Raw genomic sequence first — 26,310 nt, 5'->3', positions numbered from 1 at the left:
GACAAATGCACCCTGATGTAACCCACACACCAAGGAAACACACACTTTTCAGCCACGTATTTTCACCAACAGGACCATAGGTACAACTGCAAAGGTCTGTCACTCTTTCAGTTCCTTTTCTGAACCCTCCTCCAATTGTGCCTGTTCCCTAAACACTTAAACAGCCTGCAAGGACCACTCTGGCCCACTGCCCTTAATTTCTAAAGTCCTCCTACTCCTCATTCAAAGCTTGCTTAATACTCAGGCAGTGTTAAACATTATTCTCAATACGGTGACAGCAACTCACACGAAGGAGTGAATGAGACTTAATGGAGGGTTCCTTTCCATTTTAAAAGATATTTAAAATGGAAGGGGAGAGGTTACCCTGCATGGCTGAACTGGGCCTTTCAGACTCCAAACCCACTCCGGTTCACAAGAGTTTCTACTCAAGGTTCTCCTAATTTCACCTCCAAGACAATGAAGCACTCTTGCTATTTATTGGCCTCCTCAGTCACTCCAAGAACTTCTGATCTCTCCAAAGGAACATAACAGAGGGAAGAGGAAAGGGAATGCAGGAGAGAAGAAAACTTTTGTTCTTCTAGCCTCCCAATCCAGCGGAGAGGGTGTGGCCACATCCCACTGCAGCTTGGAGAGGTACTTCGGCCAATGTCCCATTCTATACACACACACCCCTTACAGATACGCACCAAATGCATGTGCGAGGTACCACTTCATGCAATTGATTTCACTAAATATGCTTTTTATCAAGCAAACTCTGGTAGTACTTACAAAATACAGTGAATATCTTATGTTAAATTGCCCTTGAAACTATCAGCTAAGTTCATTTTGTTTGGCGGCACCATTTTTAAAAAAACTTAACACCTGATTTGCGAATCTAGTCAGCTATTTACAAATAAGGTCCCCTATTCATAAACGAGGATGAAATCATTGTCCCAAAGGAAAAAAGAAAAAGTGCAAAGTATCTGATCCTCATTTAGGCTCAATCTTACCCTTTAGCACATTGATTCCCAGAACTAGGTTTTCCTCCGGATTCTACAAAGACAGGGCTACTGAGTTCTTCAGGAGGCAACACAAATTCAGAGAGCTAAGTTTGGGCCGAATGGGGAACACAGTTTTCAATCAGCCACCTGAATTATTTGGGGAGGCTAGAGGCATCACTATTTCCAGCAGCCATAGTGCCAAGTCAACAGGAAGATTACAAGCGTTTTGAATCAAGTTCTCAGACTGTGGTCTTTAGTTTTTCTTGAAAGCTGCTTATAAAAGGGGGACTGAGTGAAACTTTGATATTTACGTTAAGTCACGACTCAGGGGCAGGTTTGCAAAATCAATTGTGTAGCTTTATACTTACTGCACATTTACCACATATGTCCTTTATTACACAGTGGAAAACCATTAAATGCACAGTAGTTTTGCCAAGTGGCATTATGCATTTAACAGCTTTATTCGTTTAACAGTTCCAACTCTCATTATATTTTGCCATGTGGTACATGGGATTTTATGCATTTAACAGTTTAAGAAGGCTCTATGGCATTTTCTTTTCATGTATTTCATACTATGGTTGGACATCATATCTTAGCAAACTGTACTTCAATGATTTCATTGATGAGAGAGAGAATAATCTGGAAAAACAACTACACTGAAATTGAAAAGAGAAATATTTCAATCCTCTTCGAAGCTGCTTGATATTCTACTCCTCTCCCTTTATTAACATCTGAAAAATAACTTAAGGCAGGTTACTGCAAAACTACAGGTAAGAAAGGCTATTCCCCAAACCGTATGATCAGTTTAAATACAGCATTTAACTATACTATTTAAAAACCTTAATTTTTCTTAAAAACCATCTTGCTTAATACAGTATTCAGGAACTTCCTTTATTGCACACAACAGAAGATCTGTCAGGGAGATGATGGACCATTTTACCATTTACATATGTAGGGATGAAAACATTTGTCATGCCAGGCCACAGAGGAAATCAAGCTCAGAATCAAAGGACTCTCAGAATTAAGCTTCAACTAACTTTTGTTTCCTCTACTCTGCATTGGGTAATTGTTCAACCCAGGGATGAGTAAGTGAGCACCTCATCCTAACTCATTCTAGGCCAGGGAGGTAGTTGTCCCTTTAAATGAACTGAAACAGATAGTAGATCCCATCAACTGTTGCTGCTTTCAGAAATAAAAAACCCCAGCATCTGTCTACCCTTTTCCCCGGAGCATTCCATTCCCCACAATCCCAGCACTCTGAAAAACTGCACTGGGTAAGCGTCTATGTTTTCCTGTGAAAGATTTTAGCACTCATTCTGCCCTCCCCGATGTGTGTTTTCTCCTGGAAAAACAACTGTATTCTGTATGTGAAAGAAACACCTGACATGGCAAGGTGTCTCTGGGGCCGGGGAAAAGCAGTTATCATAACAAAGTCACCCGCTCCCCTGGTGGGAAGGAGAGGCGATGAGACCTGGTGAAAACCTGGTCTCAGGAAGATGCTGTTTTGTACACGCTAAGTTGTGCCCAAATATCAAAAAAAAAAAAAAAATGTACATAGCAGGATTCAGAATTAGGAGAGAAAGCATTCAAGGCTGATTCTTTCTGAAAAAAAAATTTTTCTTTACAAGAAAAAAATCTGGGTTTTGACTTAGTCTCTATTTTGAACTCTGAGGGGAGTAAAAGCACACCGCAGAGCCAATGGCAGAACGTGACAGGTTCCCTAGGGACTATTATTGTTATTATTGTTATAGGAACAGATGTATTTTTATTGGTGGGAGGAGGAGAAGGGTCTAATTCCAGCCCTCGTTCTTGCTCTTTTAAAAACCACTCACCTGACTTTTATTTGCAGCCACTTTGGCAAACAGGGCTTGAGACACCTTGGCCCTTTTCATCTCCTGTTGGATCTCGTCATAAATGGCAGCTGTGATGTTGACGTTGGCGCCGTCCACCTTAATGGGGAGGTCTGTTGTCGGTGTCGAGGTTTTGGCCTACCAAGAGACCATGAAAATAATAATTTAAAAAGTGCTGCATTCAGCCCAGCCATCTGTGCAGAAATTATCAAAGGATTTCAGTCAGCTGATGCCAAACTGCATTAGCTACAGAGGGACACTTCCTGTCCATTATTCTAATCAGGTTAATTGTGATTGGAAATAATTGCAGTGCATTCCTATAGGACATGCAGAGTCCTGTCAGCCCTGTTCTTTCCCTCACAGTAGCCGAGACAGTTCACAGGTAGGATAGCTTCTCTGGGCACCAAACTGTAAGCCATCACCTAGCTGCAAAACGAACATGCAGAACACACACACAGTTACCTTTTTCTTTCTGAAAATGGCACACCTTGGAGGAAGAGCCAATTCTTCCAGAAAAAATGAGTAAATGGGTAGAGGTCTCTAAATAATAAATTATTACTCAATTTAATGCACTCCCCTGAGTCGCTCTCATTCTTTATTAAAGCTTTATGTGTGTCATTCGAGTATGTATGGTTTCCCATCATTATCATCATTATGCTACCCAGACAGTCACCTAATTTCACCTAGGAAATCAGTGGAAATGAAACAAAATTTCATTTCATAAAACTAGGCTTCAGAATGCCTTTGATGCGCCGTTTTCATTTTCTTAAACTCATATTGTGGTTTTATGTATTCTGCCGTGCTCGTTTTAATTGAATGATTTCCCTTCAGCTTCAGAGACAAATGAAGGACAACATGGAAGGTGTCTGTACATCTTGGGGTTAAGATAACCCTAAAACATTTGAATCTACTTGATCGAAAGACTGTCAACGTATTTGCTCTGGTGTGGAATTAAGGCGCTGGGCAGGCTTCTAGGAACCCGGGGCCACAGGACTCCGCGAAAACTCTGCTCCAACCCTTGGATTCCCGAGCACGGCCAGCTGACTTGGTTTTTTTTTTTTTTTCTTTTTGTCCCCACCCCCCTAGAATCCTAAATCACTACTTTCCCTCTATGGATGCCCTGAGCTGTTCTCCCACTGGACTGAGCCGTATGCAGGTTTGGAGAAAGAAGGGCACGCAGTGTGGACATCGTGGGATCATTCTTGAAGCCGGAGCTAATGTCCTAAGTTTCCAAGAGGACTTTGAGTTCTGCGAGCGCTCAGTGACTTCTGCCACTCTCCTCTGACCTCCTTGTCCCATACTATTTTCTAACTACTACCAAGTAACAAAAAGGAGAATTGATGCTGTACTTTCGATGTGCCAGGCACTCCAGAAATGTTTTACTTCCTTTATTTCATTTAATTCTTCTAAGAACACGAGTCAGACATTATTCTTTTCACTTTACAGATGAGGACAACTGAAAATAAAAGAGGATACTTAAGTTGTGGGGAGGACACGCAGCAGCAAGTGAAACAACCATGATCTAAACTCAAGTCTCTGAGACTCCAAAGCACAGACTCAGGAACCACTGTGTGATTCTGCCTCCAAAACCTCCAGCCGATACCGGCGCTGTTTCACATGCTTCTTCTTGCCCTCCAGTCTGGGGTCTTCCCATAATAATCCAATCCTCTGTCACCTTTTTCTAGAAACCTCTTTCTCTTCTCAAAATTTTTAGTTAAGCCACAGTGCTTTTCCATTTAAGTATGTTTTAGCATACCATTTCTGCCTTTCTCAACTCAGGTTTCTTCCTAACCTCACTGACTACCCATCTTACTTGGCTGGCCAAATCTTCTCCAGAACCCTGATGGCTAAAGTGAAAATTCTCAAGGCACTGAGATATATGGTTGGGAGCCCACGCTTTGGAATCAGAATGGCCAGAGTTCAAATTCTAGCTACCAGTCAGCCATGTAACCTTACACAAGGTATTTAACCCAACTAAACCTCAGTTTCCTCATCTACAAAATGGGAACAACAATGCAAAAAATGCAAAATGCCCACAGTACCTGATACAGTAAGTGCTCAATAAATGATCCTTCTTATCCTTGTATCATCCTGTTATTATTAAGTATATCCAGGAATACTGGACAAGTGAAGGACTGGGATGAGACTCTGGGGGTTTAATTTGAAATTTTAAATGTCTTCAATTTGTTTCAAACCAATAATAAAGTTCTGATGGGGTCTGGCAAATCATCTCCATGCACCTACGCAAGGCTGCGTGCACGCCCTGCAGTGCTGGCTCCAGCTTGAAGGCTGAGTGAGTGTGGACCCTCTGACATTTGTTCTCACACTGAAAGCCTTACTGCCTGTAGATCTTCACTATTGAGACAGTTCTGCAAGGAATTCTGAGTAAGTAGGTAATCATGAAAATTTTAAAAGACTTCAATAACTTTCTCAGTGTGTAACCAACAGAAAAAGGAAAATGTTCCAGACATTTACAAGTATCAGTGCTATGATTGTATTCTCAAAAGAGAAAAATATTTTATTATCAGAAATCTCAAAAGTGTGAAATTAAATGACCAATCTCCCTGTTATACTTGTCCTTACACGACCCGTTTATCTAGGAATTCTCTAGATGGGATTTTCTGCTGTTCAAACAGCAAAATATTGACCTTAACTTATGTGGCCTTGTAAGCTGGTCAGGCTCTGAAAGCTACCAAGTCTTGGAAAAGATGCCTCAGATACAATCTTGTTAGAAAAATAGGAAGAAGGAGCAGAAAATAAAACACACCTGTGTGATTTTTCTAACAAGTAGGAGTGACTTTTGGAGAAGAGTCACCTGGTTAAACAGCCATGCAGTGTGGTTGGACTCTCCTGTAATAGTTTAATGGGCTTCAAAAGTGGGAAAAATGTTGGTGATTTTAAAAGAAGTAAATATTAGTGCAAATTAACAACTTGCACAACTCAATAGCTCAATGGGTATTCCCCAAAATTAAAAATAAAAATAAAAAAGCTTGGTTACACTTGTCCAAAGTAAGCAGTCAAGAGACTTATTTTTGGCTTAACAGTACTAAAACTCATAATTCACTGAAGTCTAAAGTCTAAGTATCAGAATTTGGCAGTGCACGACAGAAAATGGTCTTCAATTAAAAGTCTATTGCAGAGTGCAAAAATATAAAGAGTTAAGATATGTGGAAAAAATGGATGTATTTGAAAAAGCTCAAATATTTCTACTAGAATAAAATTCTGCTTCTATGCTTAATCAGTTCCTTAGAACTTACCAGAAAACAAATTCCTAAACCCAAAACTATAATATCTAAGCAAAAACAAAACAAAACAAAACAAACAAACAAAAAACAAAACACCTCTCTGGTTTCAAAGCACCCATTTTTCTGATTTGTATGGATGTGCACCCATTAAATATTTGTTTTGAAAACTATCACTCAAGATGGAACTTGCAGACACGCTAGCAACAGTGAATGAGATGGCTTTATCATAAATCTGCTGATCAGTAAAAGTTTAGGGGAAGTAGGGAGTAGGATGAAAATGAATGGGCTCAGATCTGAATTGGAAATTCCCTTCGGTTAGGATCTCTGAAGCACACGACATTAATAGATGTGTGCATCTGCAGGAGGATCTGAGAACAGAGTGCTTTTAAAGTGTGGAGAAAGGAGGGATTGAAAGCTGAGTCACCGCATGCTGTGGGGACACCACCCTGGGAAGGAAAGTAATTGAGGCCGCCCTTCCTACTACCATGTTCTAAGGGGTCAGGGAATGCTCTCCCAGTTGTTCTGACCTAGCCGCTGCAGATGCACACTTCCGTCACACACAGGTTTCTCCCGGGTTATGTCTTATTCATACTGCATCAAGCAGGACTTGGACTACTCTATCTGTCCCCTGCCCCCAACCACCTTACCCCTATCTAAATAAATACACACTTGAAGGAAAGCAGTGTGCTTGCCATGGAAATTCAGCTTCAACACAAGGACCCTAGCTGTATGGAGACCTTCAGAGCTCACTGTCCACCCTCTCCTGCCCTCCTGCCCCAAGTGGAAGAACAGTTCTTTCCCAAAGGGACAGGAATGGCATATGAGCCCGCTCCAGAGGCTCCTGTCCTCTGACCGACATGTTCAGTGGATTAAGAAATTCTTGCATTGTGTTTTCTCTTAATTTTTGAGGGAAAACCCAGTATCAGTGAGGCAAGATATCTCCAAGGCAGAGTGCAGTCAGTGGAGCGAACACCTCACCTGAGGGGTTCGGGAGGAGCTGGGGCTGCTGGAGGCCGACGAGACCATGCTCACATTGGGGTTCATGCTCCGCTCTCGCTCGTCCTGGTATATGCGATCCCGCTCCACTTCGGGCAGATTGAGGAAATTCTGCATGGCCCGCAGGTTTACTAAAAGAGACTGAGACGCTGTCCGAGGGTCTTCTTCCTTACGCAGAATCTCAGACAACAATCCCTGATTAAATGGAAAAAAAAACTAGGTCAAGTTATATCTCCAGGTATGGGTGTGTGGTTTCCGTCTTGCACCCCTCTCCCCCTTTATTTGTTTGGTGTAACCAGCTGGCTGCGATGTCAAAAGCCTCAGTCAAATTCCTGAGGGTTCTCCAGCAGGAAGATTTTGTGGGAATGTGCTTGCCTTCGAAGAGGGGTGGGGAGACAGGGAGGGCTGTGCCTTATTTTGGACCATTCTATTCTGACACTTTATCATCACTGCAATAATCATCAGTGTACAGAGATGCCAACTAGCAAGGTAGGCGCTCGAGAAGAATTGTGAAGCTGCAATTACCACCAGGTGCCTCCTACAAGTATTTCAGGAACTGTTAGAACTCTCTCTGCTTGAAACTGGGAACACTTGGCAGTCCTGCTCAGCCTTACAAATCTGCCAAGTTTGGTAAATTTAGTTCCGACATTTAAACAGCATGGGAGATTTACATCGACTTAAAAAAAAAAAGTTTGGCTGCATTTCTGTGTGACCGGCCACTGTTTTCAATATAGATGTTTCTTATGGCAAAAAAAAAAAAGTGGGGGGACACACAAAGTGAGTGGCTGTAACTTGTGTTAACCCTCTGATAGCTTCCCAACCATACACATAATAGATTTCCTTGCCTATGTACCAGGGGGCACCCAAATCTTTTTATGAGATGCCCTCACTGGGGCTGCTCCAATCCCCCCAGTCAAGGAATGGAAGTATAGTCACATCTGGTGAGGGATCACAGCACACCTCAGAGAATGTCACAGTAGGCTCAAATATTTCCTTAAATGTGTGATTCATCCAAATAGAATGCTTTAAATAGGACATTAGTGTTTTCATGTGCTCTGCAGACAGAGAATTCACAAAGGTAAGAAAAATGCTGACGAGTCTAGAGAAAAGTAGTATGGACTCAAGAAAAAGGCTGGAGACCTGAGCTGGGACACTGCAGAACTTGAGGCAAAAGCAGGTGCACTTCCATGCTGCAGGCTTGTTAGAGCATCACACAGAGGCATCACCTTACACTCCCAGCGAACACCCCTCCCCACGGCGGTATGAGATCAGGGCCTAGGGTTATCCCCCAGAAAAAGCTGTTAACCTTGTATTTTAGAACAGATGAGGGTAACCCTGAATCGTGAAAAGTAGATGCCAAAGACATTTCCACTTAGGGGAATATTAATGCAAAGAAACACTATCAGATTTGTAATATATGGCATAAATAGGCCAAAAGGGTGTTGGATACAAGAGAAATACACCATCTCTAGTTGGCCAAACATCTTCCAGGTAAGGTAGGCAATTTTTAAAAATAAAGCAACGCATTATAATACAGTGAAGCATATGTCACCCCCAGGACTGTGCATCACACAGTTGTCAGCACTCCAGGAGTAATCACAACTCGAAACATCATGTAAGACAATCTTACAAGTAACCTGCAAGAAGTAAGCCATCTGATAGTTCAGCCAGTTTGGGTGTCGTTACTTTGATTAGAGACGTCTTTACAAATGAGAATAAAATAGGCCAGGAAATGAAGCTACGAAAAACTGTTCACAAGCGTGTCTGTGTGTGCGTGCGTGCGTGCCCAAAGAACGGCCAAGGTAGGACGTGTATGTAAAAATATCCTACTTGTAAAATGATTCTAAGAAAATCCTGCTTTCCTGTCACGCTTTATAAGCAACAAATGAGATACTTGTCTTCCAGAAAATGTTATACAATCTAGGTACTGATTCTTTTTCTGAAATTAAAAGTCATTTCTGCCTTAAGTTACCCTACTTTCCACTTGCATTAAGCAAACTGACAGATTAATTGTGAATTTGTTTCTAAGATAAAAATCTCCAAAAATAATATGTGGAGAAGGAAGAGGGATGTGGATTTAAAATCAATACCAATTTCCAATTCTCATAAGGCACATCTAAGATTGATATTTTCTGAGCCTTCTTTGATGATGAACTCTGCACAGAAAGGATGAGTTGGTACCTGCCCTCCTCTCTCTCTCTCTCTCTTTCATAAGTAACTTTAGCATTTTAATAAATCTCAAATTACCAAGTTTGGAGAAGTTTTAGAGTCTACATGGATATATTCTTATCCTGGTCATTACAATTATACGTAAGATCCCTCAAAGGTAAAGTTTGTAAACTTCCCCTTCCCTGAAATTATTTTCACTAATTGTGGAGTACATCATAGCAAAGCTCTTGCATACAAAATAGTGAAACCACAAAAAGTATTGTTCTAATGGACCAGGCTCAAAATTGTAAGTCTGTTTATTTCTAATCAATTTTTAAAAATCACTTCGAAGGATAGAGTATTTCTGTTTTTTGTTTGGCTTGGTTTACCTTTTTTCCCCTACATTGAAATTGTGGAGTTCCTTCTCCTGCATTTTTTACGTGTTGGACAACCTTACAGGGAAATGAATCCATTGCTAAGAAAAATCAAGACAAAACATCCTTGTAAACGGCTGCTCATCAGCATCATTTCTGAAGTGAATGACACACAATATTTGCATTTTAAGGGGCCGGTGGAACATACTGTTGCCTCTGTTTCATTCGCCTAATTGAAGATAAAGTCTCAAACCAACAAGGTGGCCAGTGCCGCCTCCGTGTATTGCCCCAGAGAATGAGAACACTGTTCTAAATTATTTACTTAAAGTCTCATCTGTGTAGCCATGGTCCCAAAGCAGATTCTTTCTACCTCAGACATTTTCAATAACAAGTGGCTAACTGGTGGGCCCAAGAAGAGTTTTAGTTGTTTTGTTGAGTCTTTTTTTCATTTCGGTTATTTATGTCCTTTTAACTGTTTAAACTGGGATTTTGAAAAATATAGTCAAAATTCTGCAGGCTCATAAATGTAAAGCAAGTTTATTTAGTTAGTTTAAAATCACTCTAGGGGAACAGAAAAACAGACGAAAATGTATGGCATAACTTTAATATGCCACAAATCACCCCATCTAATTATCAAGATAAGGAAATGTTTATCATATTGAAGCTGTCTTGAATAGAACATAAATTAATCATTTATCTTACATAAATATTTCTAAAGCCCTTGCCACTCTTGTCTGGCATTTTAAATATCAACTAGCCAGGCAGGAGGTGTCACTTGGACACTCCCATTATGCAGCCTGAGATAGAGAGAACGTGGCATGGCACCTGGGCACCGAGAAAAGATGTACTTTTATGAACAGAAAGGTCATGAATATTGAGAGTGTGAAAATTGAGGGAAATTAATAAATTAACTAGGAGACGGCTTATTAAAATTTCATATCAGTAATCTTATTAAAACATATTGCAAGTATAGAGTAAAGTGGTCATTAAGCATTTTCCTCATCATAGGCAACAGAGCCTTCCCAAGGGAGAGCTCACACCAGTTTCCCTCGTGGCGTTAGCTGGGGTTATATACGACCAGGAAACGTGTTGACTGGAAAGGAGTAGACGGAACCTCTGCACAGGACAGAAAGACACCTTCCGCAATAGCTCTTGGCTTACAGGTTACTGAAAAGAGAAGAGGCTCGGGCAAAATGAGCCTCAAACTGGCCTTCTCCCTAGCCTCTTAATGGAAGATTTTGTAAGCTCCATGTTATTTCCAACATCAGCAAAGGACATACAAGGTTGGCTGAAAATTCAATAAAAGCAAAATATTTCAAAGCACAAGAGAGAATATAAAGCCATCTAGCTTGGTTGCTAATACAGGCTACCTCTATAGACAAAATTAAGAATTTGGGCTAATTTTTTAAATAAAAAATTCACATGCTTATTATTTCTAATACTTTCATAATATTTATTTGCAACAACTTAAATGACCTTAGAGTTTCTGAACCTGCAATTTCTGTTGATGAGCTTTCTTATTTACGTTATTATCATTCCCACATTTTTTTTAATAATTCACATCGTTCTCCCATCTAAGTACTAACCAGGCCTGACCTTGCTTAGCTTCCAAGATCAGATAAGATCGGGCGTGTTCAGGGTGGTATGGCTGTAGACAACAATTCATATCGTTTGTTCCAAATTGTTAATGTGCAAAATACACACTGATACTCTCAGACAAGTTTGGGAAACAATGTGACTGGCTCTATAAAACTGACTTCCAAGTTTCTGCACTAGCCCTTGAGGCCTCATCTGAGATGGGTGAGAAACTGCTTTTGATGGGCTCTTAATCCTTTAAGAGAGCAAGAAGAGAACCAAAGCCTTGGCCAGGTTTTAGGAACACTGAGCCTGAGCCCATCAGACCTCCCAGGCCTCTTTGGGGCTGAGAACAACTCATAAAGTGATTACTGTCTAGATTTAACAGGTACCTGCTCTTCACAGCTCTCAGATATTTGTAATTCTCTAAGATTAGGTTATATCTCCCACTGATTATCTAGAGGGCCCCCAAATGCAATATACCTATTACCAAAGAATGACAGATCAGTCTATTAATTCATTTCTTATTTACAACTTGGTACAAAGCTCAGAAAGGAATAGGAAGATTACTAAGACATAGATTCTGCTGCCAAGGAGTTTACTATATGATGGTTCATAGAAGCACAATGTAAAAGATGACAGGTGTCATAAATTTCAGATAAAACCAGTGCCATCTCAGTTTAAGAGAGGGTGAAATTATTGCTAACTATAGGACTCAGGGAAAACGTTTTGGAAGAAGTGGGACTTAACCTGGCTGAGATTCAAAATATACATAGTACATGGATATAGGGATAGTGGTGCGACCAGGCAAAGGGGAAGGGCGAACGAGTGATCGGACAGTACTGGAACACTGGAACAAAAAGAAAGAGCATGACTAATCCAGAATACCAAGAGAAGCTTCTGCTTCCTTAAGAGCTTAAAAAAAAAAAAGAAAAAGAGTGTAAAAACCGATAAAATGGTAGAAGACTTTTTGAAGTGAAAATAATACAGTCCACATTAATATAATTCTGAACTACTGGAGTATACACAAACTAACCAACAAACATTACCTCCCAAATGAAGTGATACTAGATAATCTGTTCAGCCTTTTTGTCACCTGCAACAAATTAGGCTTTCAATATGCAAAACATCTTCCTTCCAGAAAAACAAATGATCATGATTCCATTTAATTGTAATTTAATGAGGCATAATTTATTTTTTAAAGTGATATACACCAGGTGTGTATGGAAAAAAATGGCCCAGCAAACCCAGTGTTTCTCTTTGGAAAAAGCCTCAAACTAGCCAGAGACTGTTTTCATTTTGTAATGTCTGTTCACATATTTATTGTAACATATATCTCTGAAGTAACTTACCCCTAAAATACTCATTTATCATTTATATGTATATATATATATGTGTATATATATATATATGTCATTTATATATATATATATATATATATATATATATATATATATATGTATCTCATAGCATATTATAGTTTGAAAGTGTTAGGTTCCAATCTGAACAAAAGTGGATATTAGAAATAAAGTTACATCTCTTTAAGGATGTGTGAGTTGAAACATACTTACTTTGTAGTAGTCTGAAAATATACTTTAGTTCGTAATTATATACTGCTTTAAGCAAGTGATGTCATAATCAATCAGCAAGGTTAAAAGGCACATATACCCTCATTTTACAGATTAAAATCACAGGGGGTCAGAGGTGGAAGGGACTTTGGCATCCATATGGGCCACAGAGCATGACCTGTCTATCACACAGTTCCCTCTAAAAGCACTCTCCACGTTTCAGCATCCCTTTTGCAGGCTTATCGGTCAACCTAAACTTCTACACAATTCTGAAATGTCTGGTTCCTGCTGACCTGAGAGCCAAAAATTGGTATCCTCTTAAGAAAACCAGGTGATGCCAAATTCTTAAACTAATCATACAAAGTGAACTCTCTGATTTCAGTGGTGAATGCACAGTAAGTTGAAGCTGTGAATTCAGCTGCTTGGCTGAACAGACTATTGACATCCTACCACTGAAAGCTGTCCTAACAGAATCGGTTCTCTTCTAATCTCCAATCTCATTTCCTTCTAGGCACTCCTGAGAGGCATTTTCCCCCCTGCTCACGAATATAAACAGGTTTCCCTGGGTCCCCTATTCATAATGTACAACCCCACTATGAAGCTGACTGCTGAAATTCATTTGTGCTATGCTAAAAATACCCTTTCCCCCCGTCACCCCCCACAGCACTGCTTAGCCACGAAGCCAGAGTACTTAGTCTGATTTGAATAAAAGGTATACAGGGCACAACAATGACAATTTGATTTTTATTATTAAAAATGATGTGTTAAATCCTCAAAGAAAATGTCGTTATTGCATTAGTTTAATAAAAACCTCTCTTTTATTACAATATTTCTTTATTAGGAAAGACAGCCTATCTATATAGCACCTTTGTAGAATGGGGGTGGATGGAACTGAGCATCTTAAGGGAATTAATGTCCTCTGCAAATATAAACGCATATACAAAAGTAACATTTGCAGACAAATGCTGTTGTTGTAGAGATGTATTCTGCAAAGCACTATGAGACTGTGTATATATGTGTTCATATATACACACTGCAGCCGGCAATAGTTTCTCCCTCCTTTGAACAGAGACGACACTAGTTCTAGCTCATATCTATGACGCTTACCATCTTTTACTTTGTGTGACTATAAAACCCCTTTCTCCCATCATGTAGCAAACTCCTTGGGAGCAGAATCTGCACATTTGGTGCTAAGTGATTAGTTGTGGACATACAGGAACACAGGACTCTAAAAAAGCACCAAAGGCATATGTTTCATTTTTCTGGGAAGTGGGAGCCCTATCTTTGCTCAACAGCCATGAGCAGGCCCTGACAGACCACATATTAAAAGCCTGACTCACATTATACTCAACATCTTCTCATTCAACCTATTGAAAACAATAGGTTACAATACTGAAATCTGGGGCCATGTAAACTCTACTTTAGAACAAATATTCTACATACCCCAAATTTGCAATTTATTAAATGAAACACTTCCCTCACAGACTGCTTTCTTTCTAGTATATATAATAAAACTTCCCGTGTGCCACCTGACACATCAGAACACAGCAAGCATGCAGCACAAAGTGAGTAGGTGCAACAGAACATTCCTGAAACCAAAGCAGTCTGTGCTTTCGTAACTGCAGTCCCCCTGTCCAAACCACACGTGAGCATGCACAGTGGGGGCACTCAGCCCAAACCAGATTCCTGGCAACGTTACTCTTTTCACCTACCTAATCTATGCAATGAGAGATGCAATGAGATGAACAGTCCCATCTCATTTTCCTTCTTATCCCTCCTTCCTTGTCTTTAGGAAGTCTCAGGTACTGGAATGGGGATGCTGTGCACAATTTAAGTCAAAGTTTTCTAAACACACTAGCAACGAAAAGCAAAAGCAAATACATAATCGAACAGGTTCCTTTTGGAAGCATTTACCAGTGGTGTTCTCAGCTCTGGGCACATAGATGGTTTCTACTAACACCTCAGGAACCTGGCACCATGATTGGTGCATTCGCAAAGTGCTGGGCCCTGGCTATTCCTAGTTTCCATGAGTATTCTGTGAAACAACTGTTGGCAAACTTCCCCAAAAATTTACTAGCTTTGGCTACTTTGTCAAAACATTGGCAAAAATAGTGCTTTCAAAAAACAAAACAAAACAAAAACATACATTTATTGCCTATTTATATTACAAATGTATCAAATGTATTCAGATATAAGAAAAGTAATCTATTAACATATGAGTTGACTCTGTCTTAAAACAATTATAAAACATTATTTTTTCTTGCTGAACATTTTCTGCATTAACGTCAATCACGTCCAAGGTCAAAAGCATCTGTTCTCACACAGCACATGTGATATATCACAGTACTTATTATACCACAGTGGGATTACCAGTTTAAAAGTCTGTTCACTCCTTGTACCTCCTTGAAGGAGGGGTTATGTCTTTCATCTTCTGCTCAGTGATGGCAGAAATGATTGAGAATCAAGTGTTTATGAGTAAGAGTTCTGAAGTCAGAATTGCTGGGTTCAAACTTGGGCTTCAGTAGGACAAGGATTAATTAATCTCCCTATGGCACAGTTTCCTCACCTGTAAAATTAAGATAATTAATTGCACTTCCCGCAGAGGGTTCCCTAGAGAGCTTGTCACTGTACCTGATATATGTTAATTGTTCAATAAATGTTAGCCCTCATTATAAGCCTAGCATAGTCTCTGAATTCTTAATAAATATTTGTTAAGTGAACAGATAAATACAGAACTAACATCAAAGTATAATTCTTATTTTAAATTTGCAACTTCAAATACTCAAGGTCTTCTGCTTGTATTTTGCTAAATGTCTTCCCCTACAGAAGGCAAAAAAAAAAAAAAAACGAATAAATAAATTGTAGGAAGTAGAATAATTAAAGTTATTTGAGATAGCGGAGACAGCAAAGAAAAATTTAATAACTTATATAAAGTGAAATGACCATATGGATATTCAGGATAGCAGTAAACTAAGATATTCATTTACACTTCATGAAAGTAAAACCATTTTCCTTCCATAAATAACTTTAAGAATCAGCCTTAATCTGTATCATTGTTTAAACATGGGTCATAATTATTACTGGATGATAAAATCAATTTAGCACATTATAACTAGTTTTTTTATAACACAATGCAATTAAATAGATTAGAAGTTACCACAGTGCTTCATACTTGTATTGCTTCATGAAGGTTTTTTTTTCTTTCATGAAGAATATACAGATAATGCATGACTGGGACATTGTGCTGTACACCAGAAATCGATACACTGTAACTGACGGTACTTCAATTAAAAAAAAAAAAGAAAGAAATACACAGATAGATAAAGCTATAGTTGGAAATGAGATAGAGCTCAAGACAAAATACATACATATATGCACAAATGTGTGAGTGTGTATCAGCTCATGATGTAAAAATTATTTCTTACTGAGTGTTGCAGTTAGAGAAGTTTAAAAGTCACTACTGATGTCTACAGGAATAATTTTAGGCACAAAACTTGCAGGTAGAATTTAAACAACCTTGTCATTTCCATTTGGCTTCAAACTGATTCAGTTTTATTTTTCTCACAGAATATCTGGCCTTTAAACTTAATTCACTTTATTGGAACAAACATGCACTTAATCCCACGCCAAATGGTCATCACTTCAATCAATGGCCGTGAAGGGACTCCTCTATGTATTTTTTTATTATTATTTTGCATAAGCAACGGTGAAATGTATGTAAATAACGGGATCTAAAGCTAGTGTTTCCTTATATTTCTTCCATAAAAATTCTACCTTAAGTATAAATAACACTCAGGACTTGGAGAAACTAGTTAAGTCGTGAAACAGTAGGTTTCCCCACTAAAAGTGGAGGTCTCTGCTGAGACGCTCACTGGAGGTGAAATACCTTATTTAAGACAGAGACTTCTTGTCTGTGTGAAATGAGTCAACCACTGTTGTTAGAGCAGTGACAAAAGCTTGGAAAAACCATCATCAAAAGGCAGTCTTTTTCAGTAAAAATGGAAAAACTTGAATTTTCTATGATAGTCCAATAACTAATATTTAAGGACTTTTGCACATGGGCCAGGGATGAAAGGAACAGACAGAATGATGTTTGCTTCCTCTGATTCTTTGGTACAAGTACCGTGAAGGGGACAAAGGGAGTCTTTGTATTTTTTACACAAAATTTTCTGTTTCTGTTAGATTTAGGAACAGGAATAGGGTTATACACGCTCGACAGCTACTGAGTCAACCTACTCTTTACCCAGAACACAAACAGAGCCAGCATCTCCCCCACATCTTTTGGCTGAAATTGCCTAAAAGGTGCTAATTAACAATAGTCTTTACACGCACAGGAGGGACTAAATTGAGACCACTATCTAGAGGGCCCTCCTGAAGTCATTGAGTAACTTTGAGACACTGCCATCTTGGGACATATTAATATTATTATAATCTTTAAATCTATGAATTCAAGCCAGTGATTCTGAAATGAAAGAGTGCCTATTTTATGAAGCAAGCTGGGCCATCTTTTCCTACTTTATTAATTTAATGTTGAAATCAAAAGAGGGTATATTATTTGCTTCAAAACCCAATAACATGTTCATGCCTGATCTGCAGCATTTCATATTTACAGCCCATCTTTCGGTGGGTGGACTTCCTTTTTCTCACAGGTTTCCTTGTCATTTTATAACCAGTTCACTGGACCATGGAGTCAAGCCCCCTGGATTTACATTGTCTCCTATTCCTGCAAGAACTGCTGAGTGCCTAGAAATAATGACTGAGACCAGAGGTCAGCTGAGAAAGAATTCTGAGTATCTTGGAGGTCAAGATTTCTAAAAATGTAAACTGTACATGTAATTAAATCATGCCTACCTTTGGCTAACAATATGTATAAATCAAACACTAAGTTAAAAGTTTCTCCTCCCCAGCCCCCCCCCCCAAATAACTGGTAACACACTAAAGCCAGACTTCCAAATATTTTGGTTGCTAAAATTTTCATTTTATCGTCACACATCTCTTCCTAACTGTGCCACTTCGAAATACAATGTTTAGCAAGTCCTTAGACATTTTTAACCTTAATAACATGGGTGGGCATATACTATAAACACAATGCCAATAAAGCATAAAAGCAAAATCCATGTCATTTCACACAAAGACATTTACATTACTAGCTGTTGACCTTACTGCCAATTTTTCTGATACATCATTCAATTTAATTTTCCAATCTGTTGAAAACATTCTCCAGTTGCTGAGTGGCTTCATAAATTGTATTTATGACCCTGGCTTTAAAGTTTCTTCAAATGATGTAACTTTGATAAGTAAACAGCAAAGTCGCGTAAGAAATAAAAAGTAGTCAAATAAGGACAGGTCACCCAAATGAGTTTCCCAAGGATTAAAAAAAACCCTCTCCTCTATCAGATACGACCAGGATAAACAGCTTGCTCAAAAAAGGTCTTTGACAAAAGGTTGCAAATTGTGTACCTCTGATTTTTTCACCGAACTGAAGAAGGAGCAAGATACCAAATTAGAGATCTTACTGTTACAGAAGAACAGCACATTTTGAAAAATACATACGGCTTCTGCTGAAAACACGATTTGAAGAATTGGCTCAGGAGAGCTACCTGAGAGACAAAATGAGGCTGAACTTCCTGAGTTATGGCATAACCTGCCAGAGGGAAAAGAAAAACAACTATACTATGTAAATAATGAATGTGGCAAAGGTCTCGTTTTCAAATGATACACACTTCTTATTGCCAATTCCTTGTGTAAGGATGCTTCCTGAACCCCACCTTCAAGGTAAGGGGGCTAGCGGTGCAGAGACGGGGCAAGAATCACACCTGAATTCCCTTTCCTGGCATTCTAATGCTCCCGTTCACATGCGGCAGGGATTTAGCCTAGTTTGGATCAAAGCTTCCTCTACTTCATTTAACAGATTTGCTCAGATGGAAGGTCTCAAAGGAGAAACAATGTTAGTAAGTGGGGGATTTCTGAACATATGAATATGTAGGTCATTGGATTTTTAAATAAATTAGAGAATAGTTTATCTATTAAGGAAGATTCACTGTACATATTTCATGAAACCATTCTTATTATAGGTCAGTGGACATCCCACAACCCTCCCTTGGTAATATTAAGTCTTGTAAAATACTGTCATAAACCTTTTCATACTGTCATAAGCCTCCGATTAATTTTTTAAGTCCATAAAGTGACAAGGGGTAAAAGAATGCTTAGGGTCAGGATTTATAACCAAGCTGTCAAAATGCAAAGATGTAAACACAGTAAACAGCCAAGCAACTTATTTCATGTCTATAGGACTGATAAGTGAAAGTGTGCTAACACGAAAATAAATTCACGATAGAAGCAAGGGAAAATAACTATGCAAAAAAAAAATAATCCTGACAGAGCACTGGTCCTATTACTTCCAGAAATTATCAGTCTAACAGACCCACGTGCAGCACTGACAGAGCACTGGAGATGGGGCAGAGCCTAGAAGCAGAGCTACCCTGAAACTCACATAAATCACATAATTCACCTTTGGGACTCAGTAAGGATGGCTTTCACTTGAATCAAGTCTGAAAGATCTCATAGGGCCTCATATCCGATGTCTGTTTCCATCTCTCTGTCTCTCTGTCTCTCTCCCTCATCCCTTTAAACCCTCTGACCCCATATTCAATGTCCATAACTAAATCTGGCTAATACCAGTCTCAGCCCGTTGAACTCAGGGGACTCAGTTTAAAGTAACAGTAGTGACAATATTTTCAAGAGAAAGTACTACAGTAAAAAATTCTATACTGTTTCCCTAATAATATCTTGCTCATGATTTATGAACAATACTGATAATATTTTCAAAACAAAGTAGTACAATAAAAACTTCTACACTATTCCCATAATAACATCTTGCTTTAGATTTGTGAAGGTAGTAGGCAAAAACTGAAGACACGTTTTATCCAAGCTACTGTCCTGTGACATAATCAAATGCCAATTAGACTAGCAATGACCTTGGTCTGTGATCTGTCATAAAAAGCACATCCTGAGATAAAGATTCCCGTGCAAGTGATTTATCCAGGAAGTGCTTCTGAGGGAACCATGAGGGAGTGGGAGAAGCAGGCCAGAGGAGGGAAGAAATCCAAGCAAAGTCCCAGCCTCAGCATGATCCTGCAGGGAGCTCTGGAGTGGAAGTCACACTTCAGCGCTGGCCCTGCTACAGAAGGCAGGAGGCTGGGCTTCCACCCGCCTGCACCTATCGGACATCAACTGAGCATTTCCAGCTCTCTGCCAGTGCGAGCCAAGCAAAACCCAGTAGCCTGAGGCGAACGGAGAGCCAACCAGCAGACCCGCCGGCTTTTAGAAGTCATGAGGCAGTGGGTGGGGAGGGGAGGGGAGGGTCCTGGGGGAGGAGCGGGGCTTGGAAAACGGAGCATACTTCCTAACTGCCTCAGCCCCCTCTGGTGTATTGACCATTCCAAAACTCTTTGTGACCCTAGGTAATGGCAATGCTTAGAAATGTGTCATAGGATTGCCTGAATACTAATGACCAGGTCAGAAAATACCACTTTTATCTTTTTATTCTGATAGGGTCCCCTTTGTCATAAAAGTCTTCAGAGACATGAAAAGTAGGGCTAACCATTTCTTTCCAAAGAATAGCAAGGAAGAAAGTGATGGTGCTCAGAGAATATTTTATATAAGGTCATAATGACAATAATAGGCTCCTCCCCTGCTGAGGGCGCCGGCAGGATGTGACGCTCTGCAGCCCTCCCTGCATCTGGAACTACATCGGCCTCAGGCCCCTGCTGAAGATTCAGTATTCTGACATGGCATGATCTCAGATGCGCTGTTTCCCTTGTCCAACAAATGACTTCACTTCTGTTCTTAGCTTGGACAGTATGTGTTTGTATTGGCAAACCAACAGAAAAATGTAAAAGGAAAAATTAATAAATCAGATAGGCCAAAGGCTGTCTATCTCTGACTCCGGTGGAAGTTATGACTTTGTCGTGAAGTGTGGGTGGGTGATCACTGTATCAAACAAATGTATTTTATGTCTTTAAAAGACATATTAATCAAAATAAAAATTCATTAAAAAGTAAGTTCTTGGAAATACAGCTCTATTCCCTCAATTATGTTATTTTACATCACCAACTTATACACTTTTTTTCCCCAAGTGTAACTTTTTTTTTTAATCGAAGTATAGTTGATTTACGATGTTGTGTTAGTTTCTGGTGTACAGCATAGTGATTCAATTATACATATAGATATATATTATTTTTTATATTTTTTTCGTAAAATAGGTATTACAAGATATTAAGTATAATTCCCTGTGCTGTACAGTAGGATCTTGTTGTTTCTCTATTTTATGTATAGTAGTTTGTACCTGCAAATCCTGAACTCCTATATACTTACAGTGGCAATGGATAAGACATAGAAAGTAATTTTCTTTTTGAAGAACTGTTATTTTCAAATGCTATTTATTATGAATTTGAGTTTTTCATCTGGAAGTCTTAAACATGAAAAATGAGGCTTTTTTTTTTTACAGTTCTAGATTTGTTTATGACTGTTGTACATGCGATTTTGGTTCTGCAGCACACACAGACACACACAGTAACTAACTGTTAGGTTTGTTCCTTGTCCAATCATCAAGCACAAATCCAGGAATACATACTACAGCGTGACAAATCAAACTGCTTAGTATTGAATTTGACAGTAAGTGAATAACACAGATCATGAACTATTTCTGGAAAATATTCAGTGGACTGAGGATATGCTATGTATCCGTAAAGCAACTGGGAACAAGACTTAGGTGTCCATCTAAATAAATGGTTCTGATTCTGTTTGCTTTAAGGAAAGACAAATGTTGAGATTCTTTTCTATCTAAAGATTAACAACTCATTTACATATTATCTGTAAGGTTAATTTTTATTTGTTTGCTATGGCTGGCAAATTATTGTATCACCCATACATATCTGATTCCACTCAAAAAAAGCCTAACATTTGGAATAGACATGGTTGGTTTCATGGGGCAGAGTACTCCATATTTTCCACTTAATGCTGCTGGTGAAACCCAGCTGTCCAACCTTACCATCAGTGACTACAGTATACACAGCAGAAACAATCTGACTGTTGACCTCCAGCTTAAGTTCAAACTATGTCATTCCGTCAATACCATCTACCTTGATTAGGTTGGGCTTTATACACAACAGGTTATGATCCCAGAGGGATGAAAAGCTTTCCCAAATTAAAAGCAGAAATTTAAAAGGAAATACTCATACATTCCTACGCAGTTTCCATTTGATATCCTCAAGGCTGGCCCATGAACTCAAGTTCATGTTGATTGAAAGTGAATGTTTCTTTCTGGGTGTAGCCATCTTACAAATTTAATGGCAAGAGGAAAATAGTAAAATGTGTTCCATGTTTCAATTAGACCTTTTATAACTTGGCACTTGAAAGATGGCAATGCCAAAGAAAAATCATTAATCCAAAAAAATAGACAAAAAGGATTGTGCAGAAGAAGACAGACCTCCAGGAGTCTAAGGCCCTGGCAGAGCATTTCCTCACACCAACACGGCCTGCCTCTTGTCCAGCCTCATTGTGAGTCTTATCTCATGCTTCATGCTACTTGGATAAAATGTATGCTTTACTTGAGTCTAAAATCTGAAGTAATACAACCATACTTTCAATTTTATCCTTATCCAAAGGAGCTGTATAAATAACCAGCAATAAAATGTTGGCCAGCCTTGAAATGCCTGTTCATGCACATGAATGAGAGATGAAAGAACACATACACACACACACACACACACACACACAACTGCAAAACAGACTAAAAGATGCATCCTTCCACTTTGTTTTACGATAGTATGTAACAGACTTGCTCCAAAGGACCGGAGCTTTTCATAACCCTAGTCCAGATAACTGTGGACACAAAAAGGCTGCCTGAGGACTCTGAGTCACAAGAAAAAGTGGTGGAGTGATGTTTGGAACATGTGCAGACCTCTGCGAACCTCCAAACTCATTTCCAAATGATGTAAATAGACCCTGTCAATAATAGAATGCATAAATTAGTTAAGAGTCAAGGGAGCAAGAGATTCCATCCCTCTTGGTCTCCTGCCATACCTGATCTGTCAGCACCAAACCTCAGACAACCCCGCTGTGTTTCTTCCCTGCTCCTACTCCGGCAGCTCCAGTGTGGCCGAAGACAGTTACCAAACCACAGTGGTTGGTTCCATCACTAGTTCATGCTATTTGACTTTAGCTGAGGCCCCAAACTGCCTCACAAATTCTTCTGTCTCAAACTGACTCCCTATCACTTTCAAACTGTCAACCCACTTCTGACCCTCCTTTCAACACCAAGTTTTAGAAAGAGTAATTTGCAGCCACTGTTCCTGTATTCTCATCAGTTAATCACTCCTTAACTCCTAAATTCGGGCTCCTGCCTTCACCACTCTAATGAAATTATACCCTGAAGTTTGCCAAAGGTCTCTCCCAACAATCGCCAAATTTCATAACATGGTTCTATGCTTCCCCTTCCCAGACGTCTTAGCCTCCCACACATGGACAAGTCTCCTCCGGAAACTCTCCACCCTGTCCTCTATCCTCTGGCCAGCATCGCCCTCTTCTTCTACCTCCACCTGCCCCCATCTCTCCTGGGACTCCTCTGTCTCTTTTCCCGGTGAGAGCAGTCGTGGTGGTTTCGCCCCTCATTCCCCTGTCTCTTTAAATCCCAGGCTCTGTGAATAAATGCCTAATCTCTTCCCCAACCGTGACAACTCTTCTTAGCATTAACTCTTACTTTCAATGACTGCTGCACATCTTCACTTAAGAAGTCTGCTAGTTCTTCAAAGTCAAAATAGCCCGATCCAAAATAATCACTTTAAGCTTCCTCCAACCATCGAGTTATCTTTACTCGAGGTGGTTGCACTTTCTGTCGACTGTACTCTCATGAGGCTTTTTGACTGTAATCTCCACTCCATTGCCACCAGTCTTGTTCAAAACCTCTACACATTTCAGCTGGACACTTAAGGCAGCCTCCTAAATGTTATTCCTACCCTCTTGCTATCATCAAGGGGAGGAAAATCTTCCTAAGATCCAATTCTGATTATTGGATCATAGCATATCCCTGCAAAAAAACTTCAGTGGATTCCAGTGCCTATTAAATAGAGTTCTTAAGTTCTTGGCATGGCCCTAAGACCTATTCTGATCTGTTCCCACTCCACCTTCAAGTTTTATCACTAGCTTTGCTCTCAACTACCAACTATTTCTGTATTTTTCTGACTCAACTTTTCTTATGATTTTTTCAACCTAAAATTCCCTTCTTCTCCATCTCTGACTGTTTAGTTTTATTTATCCTTCAAAGTATAACTGCCCAGTAACCTCATATTCAAGTCAGTGGTTTACATATGGACTCACCCATGATCCTTCTCATCTTTGCATCTGCACAGAGCTTGGCTTCTTGCCTTACATTTAGTAGGATGGCTAAACTTAAACCCACTGTCCTCTGAAGACTTACCATACTCATTCTTCTGTAGGTATTCCTGACCCCCAAATCCTCATGAATGCCCACTACAATCATTGCTTACTTCATCCTACGTTATTCACCTTACTTCACATTTTACTTAGTTATCTGGGTACACATTTTTTCTCACTACTACATTGTTAGCTCCTTAAGTTTAGGTACTTTTACTTGTTTATCACTCATACAGTCGGCCCTCTGTATCTGTGGATTCTGCATCCACAGATAGAGAGGATTCACTGTACTGTGCCATTTTGTGTAAGGGATTTGGACACCTGCACGTGGATTTTGGTATTTGCACCTGTGGATTTTGGTATTAGCGGGGTCCTGGAACCAATCTCTCGTGGATACCAAGGGATGACTGTGTAAGAGCTAGATTAGTGGTTCTCAGAGTCTGGCCCTAGACCAGCAGCACCAAATCACCTGGGATCTGGTCAGACATGCAAGTTTCTGTGTCCCATCCTAGACCTAGTGAATCAGAAGCTCTGGGACTAGGCCCAGCAATCTGTGTTTTAACAGCCTTCCAGGTAATTCTGATGCACACTGATGTTTAAGCACTGGTAGCAAAGAACTTCTTATTTATAAGCAGCCTTCAATAGATTAAGACATACATAAATAAACTGTTTACCTTTTTATCATTTAATATTATACTGACATATAATTCTCTTGAGTGTAACAATGAGTAAACTATGTATTACCACTATCAATATCTTAAATCTAACTTGTATATTTTGAAGGGTTTATTAAAAATTACAGAAATGATGTATAGTGCTACTCTTTTCATAAAGTTAAAAAACAAGGTAAATGATAAATTGGGCATGAATAGTTTTAGTGCTACTTAAAAAGGAAAACAAGAATGATAACCACAAAATTCAAGATCAGGGTTACATCTGGGGGAAAGCAGATGGAGAAGATGCTGAGAGGAAGAACATATAAACAGACCCAAGTTATTGGTAACATTTTGGGTCCTGTGTTGGGTGGTGGGTTCACAGACGTTCATTACAGTACTGAAACTGATTAATTACAGCCAAGCATGATCAATGGTGACAGTATTTCATGAACTAAGGATTATTAATTAATCTAATAAAATGTGTTCTGAGATCCATAAAATGTGTTTAAAGAGATAAAAAAGAACTAAGATCTGTCACAAATCTGTCCCTAGTATTATTCTTAACCACTAGTTAGGATGTTCAACGTTAACTGTACCTGTGTGCGGTTGAAAGCCACTCTTGCAAAGACAGCTTGGGACACACTAGCCCTCTTCAGCTCATCTCTGACTTGCTGGTAGATATCTGGAGACACTTCCACAGAGGAGTTGGTGGGCTCCGGCTTGACTGCTCTGGGAATGGGTGGATGGTTCAGGAACTGCTGGTTGATGGCTTGAGGATGCTGGTGGGCCAGGAGCCGGCTAACGGCAATCTGTTGGTTTATCAGATGGGCCATGGCTATTTGTTGCCTGACAAGCTGCGGACTGAGTTGGGGAGAAAGAAGACCAGGGCTCATGATGGGCTGTAACGCGGGCACTTGGTTTCGGATTGGAGTACTGTGGTGGATTTGGCTATGAGGAGATTGTTCGTTGGATTTCCCCAGGGATGCCAGCTGGTTCATATTTGGTAAATGCATTGGACGCTGGCCCAGAACACAATAGTCTGAAAGGTTTTCTCGTTCCACTCTTTCCACTGTTAAGAGATGAAAACAAGAATTCATCATTATTATCACCTGTATAATTTATTGCCGATATATGTAGCACCAAATTATATTTTTGGTATTTTAACGACATAGACTTTTTTCATACAAAGCTGGAAGTCCCAGAGCAAGCGTGAGTTACTTTACTCTGTAAAATGTTACAATAATAGATTTTTCCATAGGTAATACAAATGTAAAAATATTTACCACTTCAATCTTCTTAAATTTCTAAGATTAGGCATTTTATTGAATAGCCAAGACAGAAACCACTAACCATTACAAATTCCAAATCTTCTCATATTCCCAAGCTCAATCATCTCCCTCATCACCCTCTGTGATAAAAACACCAGCTGTTTTCATCTTCTACAGTTTGTGGTTAATGGTGTAGTTCATGGTTATCAGGAAA

General features: G+C 39.5%; 1 protein-coding gene across 2 annotated transcripts in view; it reads right to left on the bottom strand.

Annotated features, from left to right (window-relative positions):
* Positions 1–26,310, bottom strand: part of SATB2 (SATB homeobox 2) — a 177,283-nt gene that overhangs the window by 47,109 nt on the left and 103,864 nt on the right. For both annotated transcript variants that reach the window (XM_031452061.2, XM_064485121.1), the window contains exons 8-10: positions 25,425–25,897; positions 7,054–7,266; positions 2,813–2,968 (exon numbers count right to left, since the gene is read on the bottom strand). In XM_031452061.2, the coding sequence (XP_031307921.1) occupies positions 2,813–2,968; positions 7,054–7,266; positions 25,425–25,897 (842 nt within the window). The remainder of the gene's footprint in view (positions 1–2,812; positions 2,969–7,053; positions 7,267–25,424; positions 25,898–26,310) is intronic.

The sequence above is a fragment of the Camelus dromedarius genome, chromosome 4 (assembly GCF_036321535.1).
Source record: "Camelus dromedarius isolate mCamDro1 chromosome 4, mCamDro1.pat, whole genome shotgun sequence".
NCBI classification, from domain to species: domain Eukaryota; kingdom Metazoa; phylum Chordata; class Mammalia; order Artiodactyla; family Camelidae; genus Camelus; species Camelus dromedarius.
The sequence above is the reverse complement of the archived record's forward strand: the minus strand, read 5'-3'. Positions and strand labels throughout refer to the sequence as shown.